A 17,610-nucleotide genomic window follows, 5' to 3' on the forward strand; every position below is an offset into this window, starting at 1 on the left:
TAGTAATGCATAGTGCTGTTTGAATGTCTAGGGTCATAAAAAAACTACTAGCTGTTTATTGTGAAGGCAACAATTCTTCTTTTCCGTTTTAATTTTTGTTTGCTTGATACAACCAGTGCAGTAAACTAAAAGTGAAACATTACACAAGAAAAAGCAGTTAGCACAGTTACTAGTTAAGTAGGCTACATTGATCTTTATAGCACTGTCAGTCTGGGAAAATATAAATAAGAACAAACTGCCACTGTCCCATTAAACATGTTGCTTGGACTACAAAACCCTCCCCAATAGGATGATTTGATTGTCTGTTAGCAGTGAAGATATCAGTGGTCTGATACAGCCAGCTTGGTTAATATCATGTGACGAATTTCATGTGACTGCAAGTTACCAACAGCAAATGTGATCAAACTACATATTCCAAACACAGATGACATAAAGAATAAATGATAAAAATATGCCATCCACATCCTATCAGCCATTTATCAACCATCAAACAGCCTCTGATTGGGCCTTGAAATGTGGCTGTTGTAATTTTATATTATTTGGCTTCTCCTCTGCTTATGTCTCTAAATAGGAACCTCTTTTAGGTTGAGTCAGAGCTGGTGAACAAGTCAAGCAAGTACGCATTGTTGCACGCCTCGCAGTAATGTCCCGAATATTGGTTTGTTGGTTGGGGTGCATAATGAGACGATGACGATGAAGTGTTGGGACTACAGTCTTGGGTTTTTTACTGCATGCCTATTCTCTTGATATGACTGTTGTTCCAAGTCTGCAGCAGCCCTGCTGTGCAGTGAGCTGACCGTGGTGCTGAAATACACAGATGCAGAGACTGCTTTTAAAATTTCCACTATGAAGCGACAGTGGTAGTGTCTCAGGTAGGGGCTCTTGAGGCTTCCAGGAAATGCAGCATGGCCTAATTTTACTACAGGCTCTTTGCTGTAACTGCATAAAAAGTTATCCATTTTCGAACCAGTCAACAAATAATAGATGGCTCAGAAATCAGTTTTAACCAAATGTGGATCTGTTCTTGAAGAATAGTCCACTTACATTTGCTTCTAAATTTAGGTTCCTGTAACTCAAGAAAATGATCTTGTCTTATATAGTTCTATATGATTTACATGTTCCCACTGTTTCATGTTCTCTTGCATTTTAACAGTACTATTTTGGAACCCCCACAAGCCTATAATTACAATGTTGTCCACTGACATACTGTAAATGTCACCCTATAGTCATACATGTGCATGGCTATGTGATAAACCTCAGGCTTCCCTCAGATTGTTTTTTCAGCATGAGGAAGTAGCGTGTGTGTGTGTGTGTGTGTGTGTGTGTGTGTGTGTGTGTGTGTGTGTGAGTGGTGGAAGCTGGGAACTGCTGGAAGGATGGATAAGGAGGAAGGACAGAAAGGAAGAATGGAGGGAGAGAGAGACGGAGGGAGGAGAAAAAAAGGGGATGCGCGTCATTCTAACACGCAATGATTGGTGGGTGAGAGGAGGAGGAGGTGGAGGAGGAGGAGGAGGAGAGCGCCTACACTCTTACTGTAGAGGGTTCATACAATACTAGGAAATGTTTCTTTAGAGTGGTATCCTGCATTTGATGTTTCAGTTTACTTACAGTACTTCATATATCATACATTACAGCTTATAGTTCATTTACATGGCCTATTTTTGAAGCCTTTTTGTCATATTGCTTCATATTTTTGTACACTGCACATTTATTTCTCCACTGTTTGCAATACAATCACCCTACCTTCCACTTCTTACTGTATTGCTACTTGATACAGTGTATTAATGGTTGACGTTTAAGATGAAGAGTTTGATACTGGATATTTGTTTCAAAGATCCAGTTTAGTTAGTTGACTTAAATTAGCTGAAGTCAAGTAAACAATCCACTTATAAGGAAACACACTAAAACTGAACCTTTAAATAAAAAAAAATCTACATTAATTTAAACATTAATATGAGGTAAAACTTGTAATGAGTGGATAAAAGGTGATAATTACTGGATCATATGGTATTTTTAGTGTAATCAATCCACTCAGCTAATTAATCAATGTAGTGTGTAGTTACACCAAAACTGAAATGCTGAATGAATGTTTGTATTTTGAAAGAAACCCCCTTACATCACCATCATAGCCACTATCAATGACTTTACCACATAAAAATGATTTCTATGATTCTAGGGTGTATAGTAGCTTACATAAGTGCAGGTCACATGTGTATGTATGTGTATGTTTTAGCATAAATTCAAACATAATACATAATGGTGTCATCAGGGATTGTTGTGTAAGTGATGGCAAACATGCATGACTTATCATGCTCCTCCAATCTAACAGTGCACCCTTGAGGAACCCTTCATTTTTATGTGTGCTATAGGATGGCGTGAGCGCGCATCTGAACGGTGAGTGGAGCCCCCCATTCTCAAATGAGGGCTGCGCGCTCCCGTCGCAAGAGAAGTGAACGCGCTTGAGGGGCTGCGGTCCCATTGACGGTTCTGTCTCCCTGACAGCAGCATCAGCATCAGCATCAGCATCAAACCGCCTCGCCCCGCAGCCACACAGCCAGCCCACCGGACCGAGCGGAGACCCGAGCCGCCTTCAGGGACACCCCCCCACCCCCCCCTCCTCTGGCCTGAAGGAAGGAAGCGAGATCCTCCCCCCCCGTGTGCCATCATCCCGACCGACCGCCGGAGATATGGGCTCCCCGTGAAACGGAGGTGGTGGAGGGGAGAGGCGGGCGGTGGGAGGGGGGTGGGGGGAGAAGACAGCGGAGCAGCAAGAGGGAGAAGGAGAAGCTGATCACGGCAACCGGGAACCGAGGCACCACCACCACCGTCACCGCTACTACTACCACCACCACCACCACCGCTAGCACCGACACCGCTGCTGCTGCTGCCCCCGCCCTGGGTGCCCCCCACCACCGCCATGGGAACTCCACATCAGTCGCTCCATCCGCCGCTTTATCCGTGGGCCATGTCGTGATCCGTGGGCTCCACCAGCGGGTTTTCTATCCGTGATCGCTACCGAGGCGAGGAGGAGGAGGAGGAAGAGGGGGAGGAGGAGGAGGAGGGAAGGTGGTGGTGGTGGAGGTGGTGGTGGGGAAGATGTTCGCCTCGGTGGGCCCTCGGGGCGGCCCGCGCCCACCCGTCGCCCCGGCCATCCCGGAACCGGACCTGAGCCACCTGACGGAGGAGGAGAGGAAGATCATCATGGCTGTGCTGGCTCGGCAACGGGAGGAGGAGGCGAAGGAGGAGGCCATGTTAAAGTAAGAGAGAGAGAGAGAGAGAGAGAAAAGAGAAACATAGTGTGTGTGTGTGTGTGTGTGTGTGTGTGTGTGTGTGTGTGTGAATGTGTGTGTGAGTGAGTGAGGGAGAGAGAGAGAGAGAGAGAGAGAGAGAGAGAGACACTGGGCCCAGGCTATTTCCGTTCTGAAGAAGTCCATCCACCTCCGTTCCTCTCTTGTGCTTCAGCATCAGGACCACTGCTTCTCTCAACTGTATCTGACCATGCATGTGTGTGTGACTGTGTTTGTGTGTGTGTGTGTGTGTGTGTGTGTGTGTGTGTGCATATACATCCTGCAGATCCCTCCACACACTCAGGCCCATATAGGCTTCAGCTCAGTGCCAGAGGAAACATGCTTGGACCAGTTCAGACCAGGGTAAAAAGTCCTGTTTGCACATTGCCACCGCTCCTGTAAGAGGCACAGTGGAGTGTTGCTGGTGGGTCAGGTGTAACTTGCTCAGGAGGGAAGAGGAGGGAAGAGGAGGATGCTGTGAGGACGAAGGGGTGTGTCACCATGCCCCTATCGTCAGCAGCATCACATCCCAGCTCAGATTCCTCCTGTATGCGCTACATAGGAACTCATTGCTCATCTAACGTCACCGCTATCACGCACGTTAACGCCTGAGTCAAGCGGCGAATATTCGTACTTCACCTGAAACGTCTCATTGATAGACACGGCGGGAGGAAGGAGGTCGAAACTGTTAAAAAAGCTCACCGAAACCCGGCGTTGGGAGTAGTAAAAGTAAAACCCTCCCTGTTGGCTTTTATCTGTGCAGCATCCATCTCAACAGCTGCTGTTCTCAGCTCTGGGGTGCGGTTGAGCCTTTCCCATCCTTATGCACTGTATGTAGGCCAGTGCTCTTGCAACAGACATCACACAGGCTGTTATAGAACCAGTAGGCCTATAACAGCGGGGAGAGAAGGTGCCTGTTTAATGTCATTTTGAATCAGGAGTGACTTATATCCACTGTGTGCATCCACCTCCTCCTCCTCCTCCTCCTCTTCCTCTTCCTATACCATACCTCTACCTATACATGCATGAAGAAAACTCTCCCCCAGATTTATTTGTCCCTGCCGATTGGTGCAGCAATGAACCCACATCCACCCCCCCCCCCCCCACACACCCCCCGTCCCTCCACGATCACGAAATGCATCAAGTCGAAGCTGTGCCTATGTTTCTCACCGTTTTTTCCTGCACGCACAGACGAGCAAGATAGAAAAGATAGACCGACCCACCTAAGCTAGGCGCTCCACACACACAAGCTTTACGTCCCTGTTCTATTTTAAGCCCTCTGCGCGGACTGATAGCCCAGCACTGGAACGGAGGATCGATTCATTGCATCTAAAGAAGGAAATGTCCAATATATAGCTCCGGCTCTAAGTGGCTATGCATCATTTTTTCTTCAGTAATGTATTAGAAGGCAGTGGAGTCAGTCATGTCATACTGTAGCGGCTGCAAATAAGGCAGGCTTGTCAGCACATACATGTCTTAACCTATATTGGCCTCAGCACCGTTCCCTCTCATCACTGTTTGGATGTAGATTGCCACAGCAGAGCAGAGCATAGCAGAGCAGTGTGTGTATGCGTGTGTGTGTCTTTACGATTGGGTCTGCACTGTAAAGCTGCACCGGTTGACTAATACATGCATGGTAAGTGCACTAGCAGTAGGGTAGTGTGGGTTGTAATGCAGAGAGGCAGAGAATACTCTCCTCTTATGAGCATTTGAAGATCTACTCACCATTAGTCTTCATGCTTTCAAAGCATATAGCATCACTGTATATATGCATACCTCCCTGTAGATGTACAGCCATAGCAACAATGATGTAATGGTAAATAAATTGCGGGTAAACAAGGACGTCTTGTTGGTAATTATCGTCAGATAAATTTGTAATATTGTAACACTGAGGTTCATTCATAAAAAGAAAGATGTGTTCACTGTTAATACCCTCCACTATATTCCTGTACCATCTTTATGAGCCTAAATCTCAGTTACATAAATGGAGTGGTATCATATAGGAGCATAGTACAGTATCATCACCATCCTGCAGGAATATAACAAGTCATTCATGATCAGTGCTGAGAATTCACACACTAACCACTAACCATTGAAACTCACCTTAAAGAACTCAGAACAACAAGCATAGTTCAACCAGCAGGATAGTCCTCACTGCGCCGACCTGATCAAACAAGAATCTCAGTGGATTCTTGCATCGCGTTGCAATCACTTCACGTCAGTATTCATTAAACGCAAAGGCGGAGGGCTAAATGTAAGTCTCTTGAAGTGTTTGAATGATAAGTGTCCTCCTATTGATCCTTTATTTTCATTGATAAAGAGGTAGTATTATGTCAGTGACCTCACCACATGTGAAGAACTTGGGCCTGTAAAGGGAACACATACTAGATAAGTATCCATTGTAAAAGCTTATGTGAGTTTTGTTGGACTGTGTGGCGTTTGTGTGCAGTGTGTATAGGTATGTTTATGTATGTATTATGAGAATACACATATTCTACTCATTATATTCAATATTTTTAGCTGTGCCAATCTACCCTTTCTATAGTAATATGGATACTACAATATCAGTCAGTTTCTGAATATCTGGAAAAAAGTTATAGATTAGTATGTCAGAAACTGTGCTGTGAAAGATTTTGGACTTGGTTTCATGCTTTTTCTTATATTCATGACAGGCATCTTACAATTAGGGATAAAAAATACTTCATACATCACATCTAACCATTCGGCGAACCTGTTGTTTTACTGATTAGTACAATATGAGAATCTATTGGCAGACTTTTCAAACTTATTTCAATTATTTAATCCATTACAGTTATCATCCATCACAAGACCTTCCAAATCAATCTGCGCTTTAGCTGTATTACCATGTTATAATAAAGTAACACTGACAAATAAAATAATGTAGACTTGATGTCCTCTGTGATGGATTACACAACTCAAGCACAACTCTGCTCATTGATTATCATAACATAAAAAAGTGAGTAGAAACCAATGGATGTCTGAAATGTTTGGAAACACATCCAGAAATCTAAAAAAAGTCTAGTCTAGTCCGGTGTAGTCTTTTAAATGTATTTTCTTCAGACTCCAGTAACAGCTCAAGCCTACATGATATTTAAAGGTGGCATAAATCTTGAAAAGGTAGCATTGTACACATTATCGGATACCTGTCATACCTACCTCAATCACCACCATGCTCACGGAGTCACTACAACAGAAGATGATAAGTACCAATGAGGAACAAAGAGACTTCACCATTCCTAATGTGTCAAAAATGTCTCATAATGAGAGGGATGCTGAAAGTATTGACGATAAAAAGAAATTTCTTGTGTCTTAGACAGCGTGGGCGTTGATGGGGATTTCTCTCTTAGAGTTCCCTCTGTGATCAGACTGATCAGAGCCCACTGTTCATGTTTAATGGATGAGGCGGTTTTTTAATCACACTGAAAATGTGTCGGTGGGCATATTGAAAACATGTCATTGTTGCCCAAGGCCTGTCGCTGGTGCCTAACGGTATGTCAAACACTGTGAAGACAATCTGAATGAGGGTTCTCCTCAGTTTAGTCTGTGTGTCCTTTTAAAACAGTCCTTTGTTACTTTTCATTAGGAGTTAGAACATAATCAGAATAATTGGGGCAAACAACAAGGTTTATGAGGATAAGAAGACAAATATTGACACTTCAAAGCTCATAGCAAAGCTGAGTATAACAAAATTAAACCAGGACTAACCGCACTTTGGACTGATGATCACATTCAGCTATTTAAGCAAAGTTAACATAGGTGTGCAGGATGATAAAGTCAGTCCAAAACTGAGTCTATAACTGACTAGATGGGGAGTGGGGAATGAGCCGAATAAAAAGTACAGTAAAGTCAGTAAATAAATCAAACTAATAATCCTTTTCTTACTTTGTGTGTTTCAGAGAAGAGAAGCCTATCCAAGCAAGAACGGTGAACCTGGTTGGGCAGAAAAAACCTCCGCAGCAAAACGATGTCCGGTGAGTTGCAACTGTAGTTATTCAACCACCAACTCAATATCCCAGTTGATCAAATTTGGAATTTGAAACTGACCTAGTTTAAAATGGGTTCTAGCTTCGCTTTTGCGTCACTCCAGCGTCACTTCACCCCAGTGGCCCAAAACAACTTCCAATCAAGAGCTGGCAGTCTGTTCTTTTGACTCATTCATGTTTTGTTGTGAAACCCATTTTACACCTTGTATGAGTCAACCGAACAAAAGATAAACTCTCGTTCTGGTTACCATCTTTCGGAGGCGTGTGACTCAAGTCATTATTGTGCAATTTGTATGATACTGTAAGTGGAATGACTGGCACTCTACCGGCACCTCATTTAGATTTTTAGATTTATATTTAGGAGATATGCCTGTGAGGACACACAGCACTGTTGCTTTGTGCTTGGCTGTCATCTATCAGTGTACTACAGTAGCTTCCGCTGTGGTGATGGACATGATCAGTCTGATAAGTCCAGTCCGGATCCCCGTTGAGTCATTACAGACTAGTCGATGTTGCCGTCCTCCTCCTCCGTAGAATTGCTGGCTTAGGCTGGATTCATGTGAGTCTCGCAGTTTGCTCAGCTCTTCTGCCAAGCTGCTCGTCTGGAGGAATGACTGCTGTGTGTATGTGTGCATGACATGTTTCAGTTCAACTCGTGTCTGGAACTTTGGAAAACAGGTGACCATCATCGTCATGATATGACTGCTGTGATGGATATTAGAAATCCAGATATGGACTAACATAGTAAATGCATAAATGGTTGTATTTGCCCAATAGAGCCAGTGTAATACAAGTAATTTCCAATCATATGTGTCCGGAATATGCTCATACCCATCATTTGATAGTTTTTTTTGGCTTGAGGCACGTTGTTGATTTATGCAATTTAGCTGACTTATCATCAGTATAAAGGTGATCATTATGCAAGTCAAGCTATGACCACAACAAAAATGACAGTGAAGTTCTTCAGCACGTCCTTGTGAAATCGTTGGTCTATAAGCTCTGTAATATAGGAACTATTAGCAGGGTTGTAGCTGGCAAATTAACCGCATGACAGCCAGTTGGGAACACCATGCTAGTTGGTCACAATAGCTCTCCAAGCTAGCTGGCTGCTAACAGGACATTAAGTTCACAGTGTATTCAAGACACGTATTTAAGTTATACTCTAGCAGAGAGCAATTATATAAAAGTGGATGGTGCAACAAAGGTAATAAGCTATGATAGGTCACACTGTTTCCTCTAAGGTCAGCAGTTGGTAACAGGCTTTAATTGGTGTGTCAAAGTTCCCCAAAGCTGAGCTCAATGTGAAAGATTCATGTGTCAATTGAACCCAGTGGTTCCATTAAAAGAAACATTTTTGCTGCTTTAAAAGACTGGTGTGACTGGGCCTTTGTTCTTTATACGGTTTTTCTCATTTGATATAAGCTACAGCAGGCCAAGAAGCTACAGATATGTTCATAAGATTAGTCAGCCACAGAGTAACTCAAGCATTCTCATGATTCACACAAAAATATGTAGTTAAGTCACCATTGCAGCTTTGTTTTTCCAGACTTGCATCAGAATATAATCATAGGTTGTTTAGACCAACAGTGTAGCAAAGTAGGGTTCATATAAGTTGCTTACATGGCCGGATCTACCATACGGGCAATCTGGTCAAGTGCCCAGGGGACCCTGAGCAGACGTAAAGAGAGAAAAAAATTAGCTTTTTTTTGTCAGACTCCATAGAAATATAATTCACAACATAACTTGACCCATCGTTTTGATGCTGATGGTCTCTGTCTGACACCTAGTATGTCCAAAATGAAATATAGAGTTAGAAGGTTTCTACCCGATAGCAGTGTTATAGAATAAAATAAAAGTTGTTTCCAGGAAAATAAATCTCATGATTGTCAGTTTGATAGCTGGGCAAGTGATGACTGGTTAGCAGGCCACAATGTGCTGTGGTTAGTTTGTATTGATGAGTGTGTAGGAACAATCAACTAGCGGAATGAACTTGAGTTTCAGTGCCCAGGGGTCCCTAGGGCCCCAAATCCAGCATTGGTTGCTTAGGGTTCTTAAAGTATGAATTTGGTTTTTCAGTCTTAGGAAATACAGTGTTTGGATTTTCAGCATTTCCACACTATGTACTGATATTGGTAAAACAGGACTGATACAAAGTTTAAAGTGTACAGAAAAACGTTAATATTGAAGTTGACTATGAATTCCAAGCAGCATTGCATTACAGAGGTTAACATTATGTTGTATCAAACTATGGGTCAATTTTGTGGATCAGCAGATGTGGTGTGGTGGTTACTGATTATGAGAGTGAAGTATTAATAGCAATAGCTGCTGAGGATGTGTATGTTTAAACTAATAAAAACTGTGATTTCTAAAAAGTTAAAATATTGATTACACAATAGCCATCTATGGCCAATGATCATTCAATTGTCCAGGTGACGTGTTCCTGTGTTGAATGATTAAGATTATCATTAGAAGTAAACTTTCATTTGGATTTATCCATTCAGCTTAAGTGGTGGTGACGTCTGTACTATATTCCTGTAAACTTGTAAATCATGGAGTGTTTCAAACATGATGCTACTGTATCAACTGTCATCATACTGAGGATGCTGGTGGTTAGAGGTTGACTTCTGCTGAGATAACGCCTCCCATCTCGTCTCCAATTAGTGGGGAATGCATGCTTGATGGGTTGGTCAGGAGCAGTTCTTTATAATGGCTCAGCTCAGTGATCGTGTTTCCTACACTGCTATGTCTGTGCGTATGGGTATGTGTGTAAATTCTGGTTATTTGATCATTGGTTGTTAATACAGACTTGAATTGCCAACTCTACTTGAAACAGACTCTGTCGTTTTTGCCCTTTGATGTTATATGAGCATCTCCGTCCCCGCTGGCTTATTTGCACGTTGAAATGTGAGTTTCCACGCATTTCTGTTCACACTGACTTCTACAGCCAGTAATGCCGTTTTTCTGCCACACAATGATCAAAGGATAAAGCTTGTTTATGTTCTATGTGCATGCACATGTATGTGTGTGTTGGAGTGTGTATGTGTTGTTGGATCAGAGAGTGAGGTGGGATTACAGAGTAAGTCAGCTGGAGCACATCTGCTTCTCTGAGGAATCCCACAATATGTCCCCTATTTATAACATTATACAATCTGTGCCTTTCCGGTCAGTATTCCCCACATTATTCCTCTAAACACCAGGCATTACAGTTGGTATTGAGGACAGTATTCCTTCTATAAGACCACTGAGCTAGTACAGAGATAATACCACATTCATAAAGTAATTTGAAGGCAAACCACACCAACCCAGCAGGATGTCGAGGTCTGTTAGAAGGCGTTTAGACTCAAGACAGTACTGTATTAAAAAATGCAAGGTGCTTTGTTGGTGTGGGCATGTTCAACCATTAGCCAGGTTTAACTTCATTGCCAAATTTATTTATTTATTTATTTGCTGGATCCTTCTGTTTGTGTCCCTGCTTTGCTAACGCTGCAGCCTCTTTGAAATGAATGAACATTAGCATAGTGTTTATGTGTTATACATTATACATTTATCCCTCTCTGTCTTTAATATAGGTGAAAGTTATAGGTTAAAGGTTATATAAGTGAAAGTAACTGTTTACTTTATTGTAATCGATTAGCTTCTGTATTTTTTCATTATCAGTCATTTTAGATATTTAGCTAATCTGCTTACAGTGTTATTGTTAGCGTTACAGTAGAACCTGGCTACTTTCACTACATTTTTGTCAATTTTGCCACTATGACAAAGTATAATGTATAATAAAAAATTCACATATAGCTTAATTCCAGGGTGGCAGTTTAGCTACTTAACTTTACCCAAAAAATAGTTGAGATGATTTGTACTCAATGCTGGAACTAGCTGGATAGCTAAAGGCAAAAGGAATTCAGCGAAAGCTTTTCATGATTTTCAGCACCTTTAAACTAAAGAACAAAGAAAATGTGATATTGTGAAGTTGTTGTAACTTTTTATAGTTGGTATTTGATGAAAAAAGTAATTACTCATAAAGTAGGGTTAGCATTTGTTAGCCATACTAGCTGATAAACCCAATCAACATTTCTTAATTGCAATACAGAGCATCTCATAAAGGAGAATATTGGCCATTCCTTTACTCATTTCAGTAAGAATAAAAAACAAACATAGCTCGGGGATTCCCTGGATGGCAGACATGAACTGTTTATTGTGTATTTATCATAGTGTATTATTTATTCACAGAATTATTGTAACGTCTGTAGGAAATAAAGTGGGCAGGGAAACCTGGCTTCTGACGGTCATCCGCTGCCAAACGTTTGTCAGGTTGATCAGCTCAGTAGAGATGGAACAAATTTCTGGTGAGCTACTGATTGAGCTGCAGGCAATCTGAAAGTGCTGCAAGAGGAAATGCCTTGTTTTAAACCTGACCACTATGTACTTTTGAGTTTCATCTCATGGGGTTTTTTAAACTTTTAATAAGCCGAGAGTTGTAGAAGTTTCTTAGTCCGCAGAGGAACATATAATCCTTCCACTGTAATCACCATAACTGAAGATTTAAGGCTTTCACACGATAATATCACCACAGTATGTCACAGTGTGTCTCATTAATGACCTTGTGTTACTGAATCAGCATTTTAGTCTTTACTTTGAGTAAAGTTCATGCAGTGTCACATGGTTAGTCATTCAACACTTGGTATGTTCTCTTGATGTTCTGCTACTTATGTTCATTTTATGCATAATAGTTGTGCATGGTGTTGATTATGTTGGTGTGAACTCATATAATCCACAACAACAGATTGGTCCAGTCTGGCCACATTTGGGCCAAGTGCCTTTACTTTAACATACAGGCTATTTGGGCCTCTCTCCAGTCCTGCATCCTCCCCCAACCACCCATGTCTGCACAGTCAACCCCATGCTTCTGTCGAGGCAACTAGGATGCAATCTACAATATAGTGCATCCTTACACTATAGTGACTATAGTGTAAGGATGTTTACGCTTAACATCACTAAATGTGATTGGCCAGGTGTCCCCTGATAGCAGGGTACCATGGCAACGGCCCAGCAGCCCCGTAGTAACCTCTGTGAGCCCTGGGATTGGCGAGGAGTCATTTCCTCACTTCCTTCAGGGATTGGCTGTTATCCTGGTCTTCCCATGAGTCTCTGCTCCAGCGGGGACCGGAGAGGGATTTTACACACTCTCAGTTACATTTCTGTATGTTTGAGAGCGTTACAATGTAAAGGGATAAAAACATAGATTAAGCCTTACACATTTTTAATTGGTTATGACTAGATATTTTGAATAGTCACAAGTAAAGAATGTGAGTGTTATGATGTGACGGTATGAACCAGATATTATCATAATCACACAGTTAGGTATGATTGTCTGGACAATCAGTGGACTTGCTTTGTGGTCCATCACCTTGTCAACATAGATTTTTGACATTAATGTTACACCATGAATAGTCAAGCACTATTTGAAGGATAATTCAATATTTATTACAACTTTGGTTTTATTTGTGTAAACTGGTCATCTTGTCTATTGGTTGTAATTACGTTGTATTCATCATAATGCGGGAACATCTCTAAAGGTGTGGCAGGGAAAGAAACACAAGCAATAAATTTGTCCATACAGGTTTTAAACAAAGTTCCAAGTTAGCCTAATTTATTTTAAAAGAGAAAACAAATGTGACTGCTGAAATTATTACCCATGTTGTCCCTTGTCATAATGTCCATGGTTTAAGGTATGCTTACAAAGGAATCAAGTTGTATGGTGTGTAGTCCCATCACAGGTTTCAGATGCTGTTAGACGATCCACCAAGCACCTTAATGAGACCTTTACAGACCGACTTCTTGGTCCTTGCAATAGAAGTACATGCACATAGTGTGCAATGAGGGATTATTATAGACATCTCAGGTGTGCTCACTTTCAGTTTCACCTTCAAATAAAGTGGTTTAGATAATCTGATCTGACTCCTCTTGTTTTTTGCCTCGTCAGATTTTATTGTAGCAATGTCTTCATGTTCCCAACACTCCCCAAACAGTTCAGAAAGTATGATAATAATACAGTGTTATCATACTTATTAGAAAAAGAAGTCCAAGACGACAAAAATAAGACCCAAATTGTAATAAACCTGAATGACCCTTTAAAACCTTTTCTCAGGTAACAAGACTGATCAAGGACTAACAGTACTTTGCAAGCACTAGAGTTACTAATCATTGTATCTAACCTCTTTTCCGCTTCTAAAAAAAGTGGCCAGTGGTCCATCTGTCCAGTTCTGCATTTCACAATGTTGGTGTGTGTGAAAAAGTAATCCAGTGATTGGCAAATGGCACAAGCCCCTACTCTTTTAGATTTGCTGAGAGGTTTTTTTGTGTGTTGTTGTCAGGATTGGAAAGGAAATCATCCATATAGCAAACAAAGGTGACCTTGTTTTGTGAGCACCTTTTTTTTGAAAGCAGTAGTGTTGGACAAACCTGATTTAAAAATGTTTCTTTACTTATCTTAATTCTAAATCACGTAAAGAAATTGGAGAACACTCAGCTGAGGGGGGTGTCTCCGCTCATAAAGGCTGTACACACAACAAAACAAGCGCTCCTCTTGAGAACTGCGCTTGGAAATGTACATCCGAGCAGTTTCAAATGTAACACATATTGATAGATACACTAAACGTCAGGATTTTGATTATATCATGTGTCACACTTAATAAAAAGACAGAATAGTGACATATCAGTGCGGATGGTTATGTCATTTTTTAAGAACAGGGGATATCACCCCGTCGCGTCCCCCCTCAGACTGAAGCCTGTACATGTGTGGAAACATGGCAATGTGCGAATATGCACTACGTGTGTGAATTGTTTGTGTCATGTGTATTCGAGTAGCTGTGTGTGTATGCATGCTGTGTGTCTGCGTGTACACATGCTGTGTGTGTGTATGTGTGTGTGTGTGTGTGTGTGTGTGTGCGGCCTGGCTGTGTATGGCGTTGCCAGGCCATATGGAGCGCTGTCTGGGGAGCACACTACCCACTTAGCTCTGCTGTTGGCTCTGGTGCTCTCTCCATCTGTCCCTCCTCTCTCTCTCTTTTATCCCTCCTTCCATCCCACCCTCTCTCTCTCTCTTTCTCTCTCCTATGTTTTATCTTTTGTTCTCTCATTTGTGTCGTTCCCTTTTTTTCTCATCTCGCCCTCTCACTTCATCAGTCTTTACTCTCTTTATCTCATCTTAAATGTAATCTAAAAATAATCTTCCTGAGGTATTTGTCCAATTCCAACTGTGTGTGTGTGTGTTGGTATGTTAGTTTGCGAACTCTTTAATATCCATGTAGCCACAAACAGTGATGAGTTACATGACTTGAGCAACACCATAAAGCTGGTGAATACCCTCCCATGGGCCCCATACTGTTGCTGGTCCATTTATGCAAAGGCCAGGTGGGGATACTGGAGCCAATAATCGATAAAGTGACCGGTGGGGGGTCTGTTGTTGTCGGCTTATTGACTTCCGGTGGTAACATAGTACATGTGTCGAGCGACCCCTCTGCTACGCTCCCCGCCTCCCCACACACCAGAGCTGACATGCTGGGTGTCCACGGGTCCTTGAAAATTCTTGGAACGTCAGGAATTGCATTATCAAAGCTAAAAGGCCTCACCATTCAGTGTTTATAAGGATTTGTAGGGCATCATGCATGCAGCAGCACATGTTGTGCTCATTAACATACACCTGAAGTGCATTGGGATCAATTATAAGTGATTTAAAAGCACTGAGCTTGTGGCAAACTATGAACTGTTGATGGTGAGTTTTATACTGTAGGGGAATACAACTGTAATCCTGCTTTGAAACTATGAAGTAACAAGAAATTGGTGTGCAGGCAGTGGAGTTTAGAGATAAGTTGTTCATTGTTGAAGGCAAATTTTATGTATGTAGAAAGACTTCAACTTGCCCTGAACACTTAGTTTGCAACAATTAGAAAATAGATCATCATGCATTCCCATAATTGGCGGTCTGTTCTTTTAGCTTGTTTGCTAAAGCTATTGCTAACGTTTCCATGTGTTGTCTGAGTTGTCCACCGGCATATTTTGGATATATTTAAGAAGTTGACATTTCAAACGAAGAATGAGGAAAAGTATTGAAATCCATCTTCTACAGTTTGTTTCATACCTACTGATTGGCTGTGATGTCACTTTCAGAAGCTGGCCAATCAGAACAGAGTGCGGGTCTTAAAGAGACAGTATCTAAAACGGCCTGTTTCAGACAGAGGCTGAACAGAGGGGCTGAAATTTACTGTAAATCATACAAAGATGTTCCAGAAACCACAGATTAAAAACACAGATCTGAAAAAAATGTGCACAATATGTCGCCTTTAAGTCTATTTTTGTGGAGGTACAGTATTGTGCCAAAGTCTTAGGCCACCACCATCATACAAACAGAAAATACAGGAAATATGTACACAAAATGTAACATTAATTATAAATATTATTATTAATTAAGGTTCCATTCAATTTAGGTTTAAGAGAGCTCCAGTGTAAGCGGAGGTCTGAATACTTACACACTTTAGCCTATAGAAGCTGTTTTCTTTTCTGTTTTTCAATACTGCATACACATTTCCTGTATTTTTTGGTTGTATTCTAATTAAGAGACTAAGAAATAATTATATATAGTCATTAATAGCATTGCTAAAACAACAAATCTAATGGTGGCTTAAGACTTCTAGTTCATTGTCTGTAAATACAGGACATTTCCACATCATCTTTTTCAGCTGACACACCTCAAAGTCCCTCACCGAGTTGGTGCAGAGTATGGCTACTATACTATACAATGGATTAGGCTTTACATAACATTCACACTGGTATTATTTGTCATTTAAGTGGCGATGGTTCATAAGAAGGATTAGGTGACTCTTACAGAGGAGTTAAACTATTTACCTGCCACAAGTAGTCTCTTCAGTATTCATCGGTCATTAATGTTTCAGCTTGTGCCCCATGGTTCTGCCAACCTTACCCTCAACAAAAACAGTTTGATGTGAAAATGCCTCCGTAGCAGAACCCTTTTTCTCAATTGCTCCACGCTTTACGGTGCTTCAAGTAACTGTTAGAGAGAAAGAAACGGAGCGCTGATGCTAATAGTCATGAGAATCACAATAAAGAATCTACAAATTGGATTCAGAGAGACTGTCTCTTTGATAGGAAGATGGGCACCATCTGTAAAGAATGTGGGAATTCATATGAGGGAGTTAGAAAGAGAGAAGGAGCGAAGAAAGGAGAGAAAGCGAGGATAAGGAGCGAGTGGGTGGAAAGGCAGTCAGGGAAGTATATTGAGAGAAAGTGGAGGTAGGGGGAGGTGAGAATAGTAGAGGAGGAAATGAAGGAGGAAGAGTTAGTTTGGTGGTTTGGTAAGCTCAAGCGCTCATACTGTTGTGTATTAAATCACAACTGTCAGTTTTGGCATGAATCATCTTTCCGTCTTTGTTGGGATTTCCCTAAACCCACGTCTGTGCCGGCATTCTTTGTTCATTTATTTTATAACCAAAACTTTTAAAGCCAATTCCTAAAAAAAAAGAAAAGAAAAAAAAAGTCTATATTTGTGGAAACGAATTAGAGCAATCACAGATGGTCCGCGAGATAATTTTATTCAGAGTCGTACGTCCCTTCAGAAACTGTACGGGAATACTAGAGAGTGTGATATAAGGAAAAGAAGGCAGGATGGAAGGAGGGATGGAGGGAGTGGGGGAGGTGAGAGTACACCCGAGCAGCTCAGCATGGCGGGTTCTCTGACGGAAGCGAGGGAGGGGAAGGGATGGAGGAGGAACAACAGAGCTTGGCACAGATAGAGAAAACTAGAGAGCGAGAGATTCTCCATGTCCCTGCTGCCATATGGTGAGCAGCCAGGCCACAGCACATCACATACATGCACTAATGCAGAGGGAGGTGCACACAAAGCCTCTATATGCACATTATATGCAGACACATATTCGTCTCAAATCTGGATTGTTAATAAAATAAGGACATTTTTGTCACTTGACACCATATTGAAAATAATATCTCTATTAGGTGTGCATCATTTGGTCAGGGTTAGGGTTAGGGTTAAGAAAATGGTGAAAAATGTTTCCCAAAGCCCTAGATGACATTCTATCTATAGGAAATCTCTATTTTTATTATGAGCAACAGTCCACAAACCCAATTATATGTACTTTAACATCATAGAAGGCTAAAAACAACAGGAAATAGTCACATTTGAGAAGTTGGAGCCAGAGATTTAATCCCTTTAAAAATGACTCAAAGTGATTCATCGGTTATTAATTTAATACAGTTGTTTTCAATGTCTGAGCTTCTGAGCCTCCCCT

The 17,610-nt window shown here is 41.5% G+C and overlaps 1 protein-coding gene across 1 annotated transcript in view; it reads left to right on the forward strand.

The window, feature by feature from the left end:
- Positions 1–3,096: 3,096 nt before the first annotated feature.
- Positions 3,097–17,610, forward strand: part of LOC128373403 (regulating synaptic membrane exocytosis protein 1-like) — a 95,529-nt gene continuing 81,015 nt past the window's right edge. Inside the window, 2 exon segments of the mRNA XM_053333707.1 lie at positions 3,097–3,257; positions 7,205–7,279. Coding sequence (XP_053189682.1) covers positions 3,097–3,257; positions 7,205–7,279 — 236 coding nt within the window.

This window comes from Scomber japonicus, chromosome 14 (assembly GCF_027409825.1).
Source record: "Scomber japonicus isolate fScoJap1 chromosome 14, fScoJap1.pri, whole genome shotgun sequence".
Taxonomy (NCBI): domain Eukaryota; kingdom Metazoa; phylum Chordata; class Actinopteri; order Scombriformes; family Scombridae; genus Scomber; species Scomber japonicus.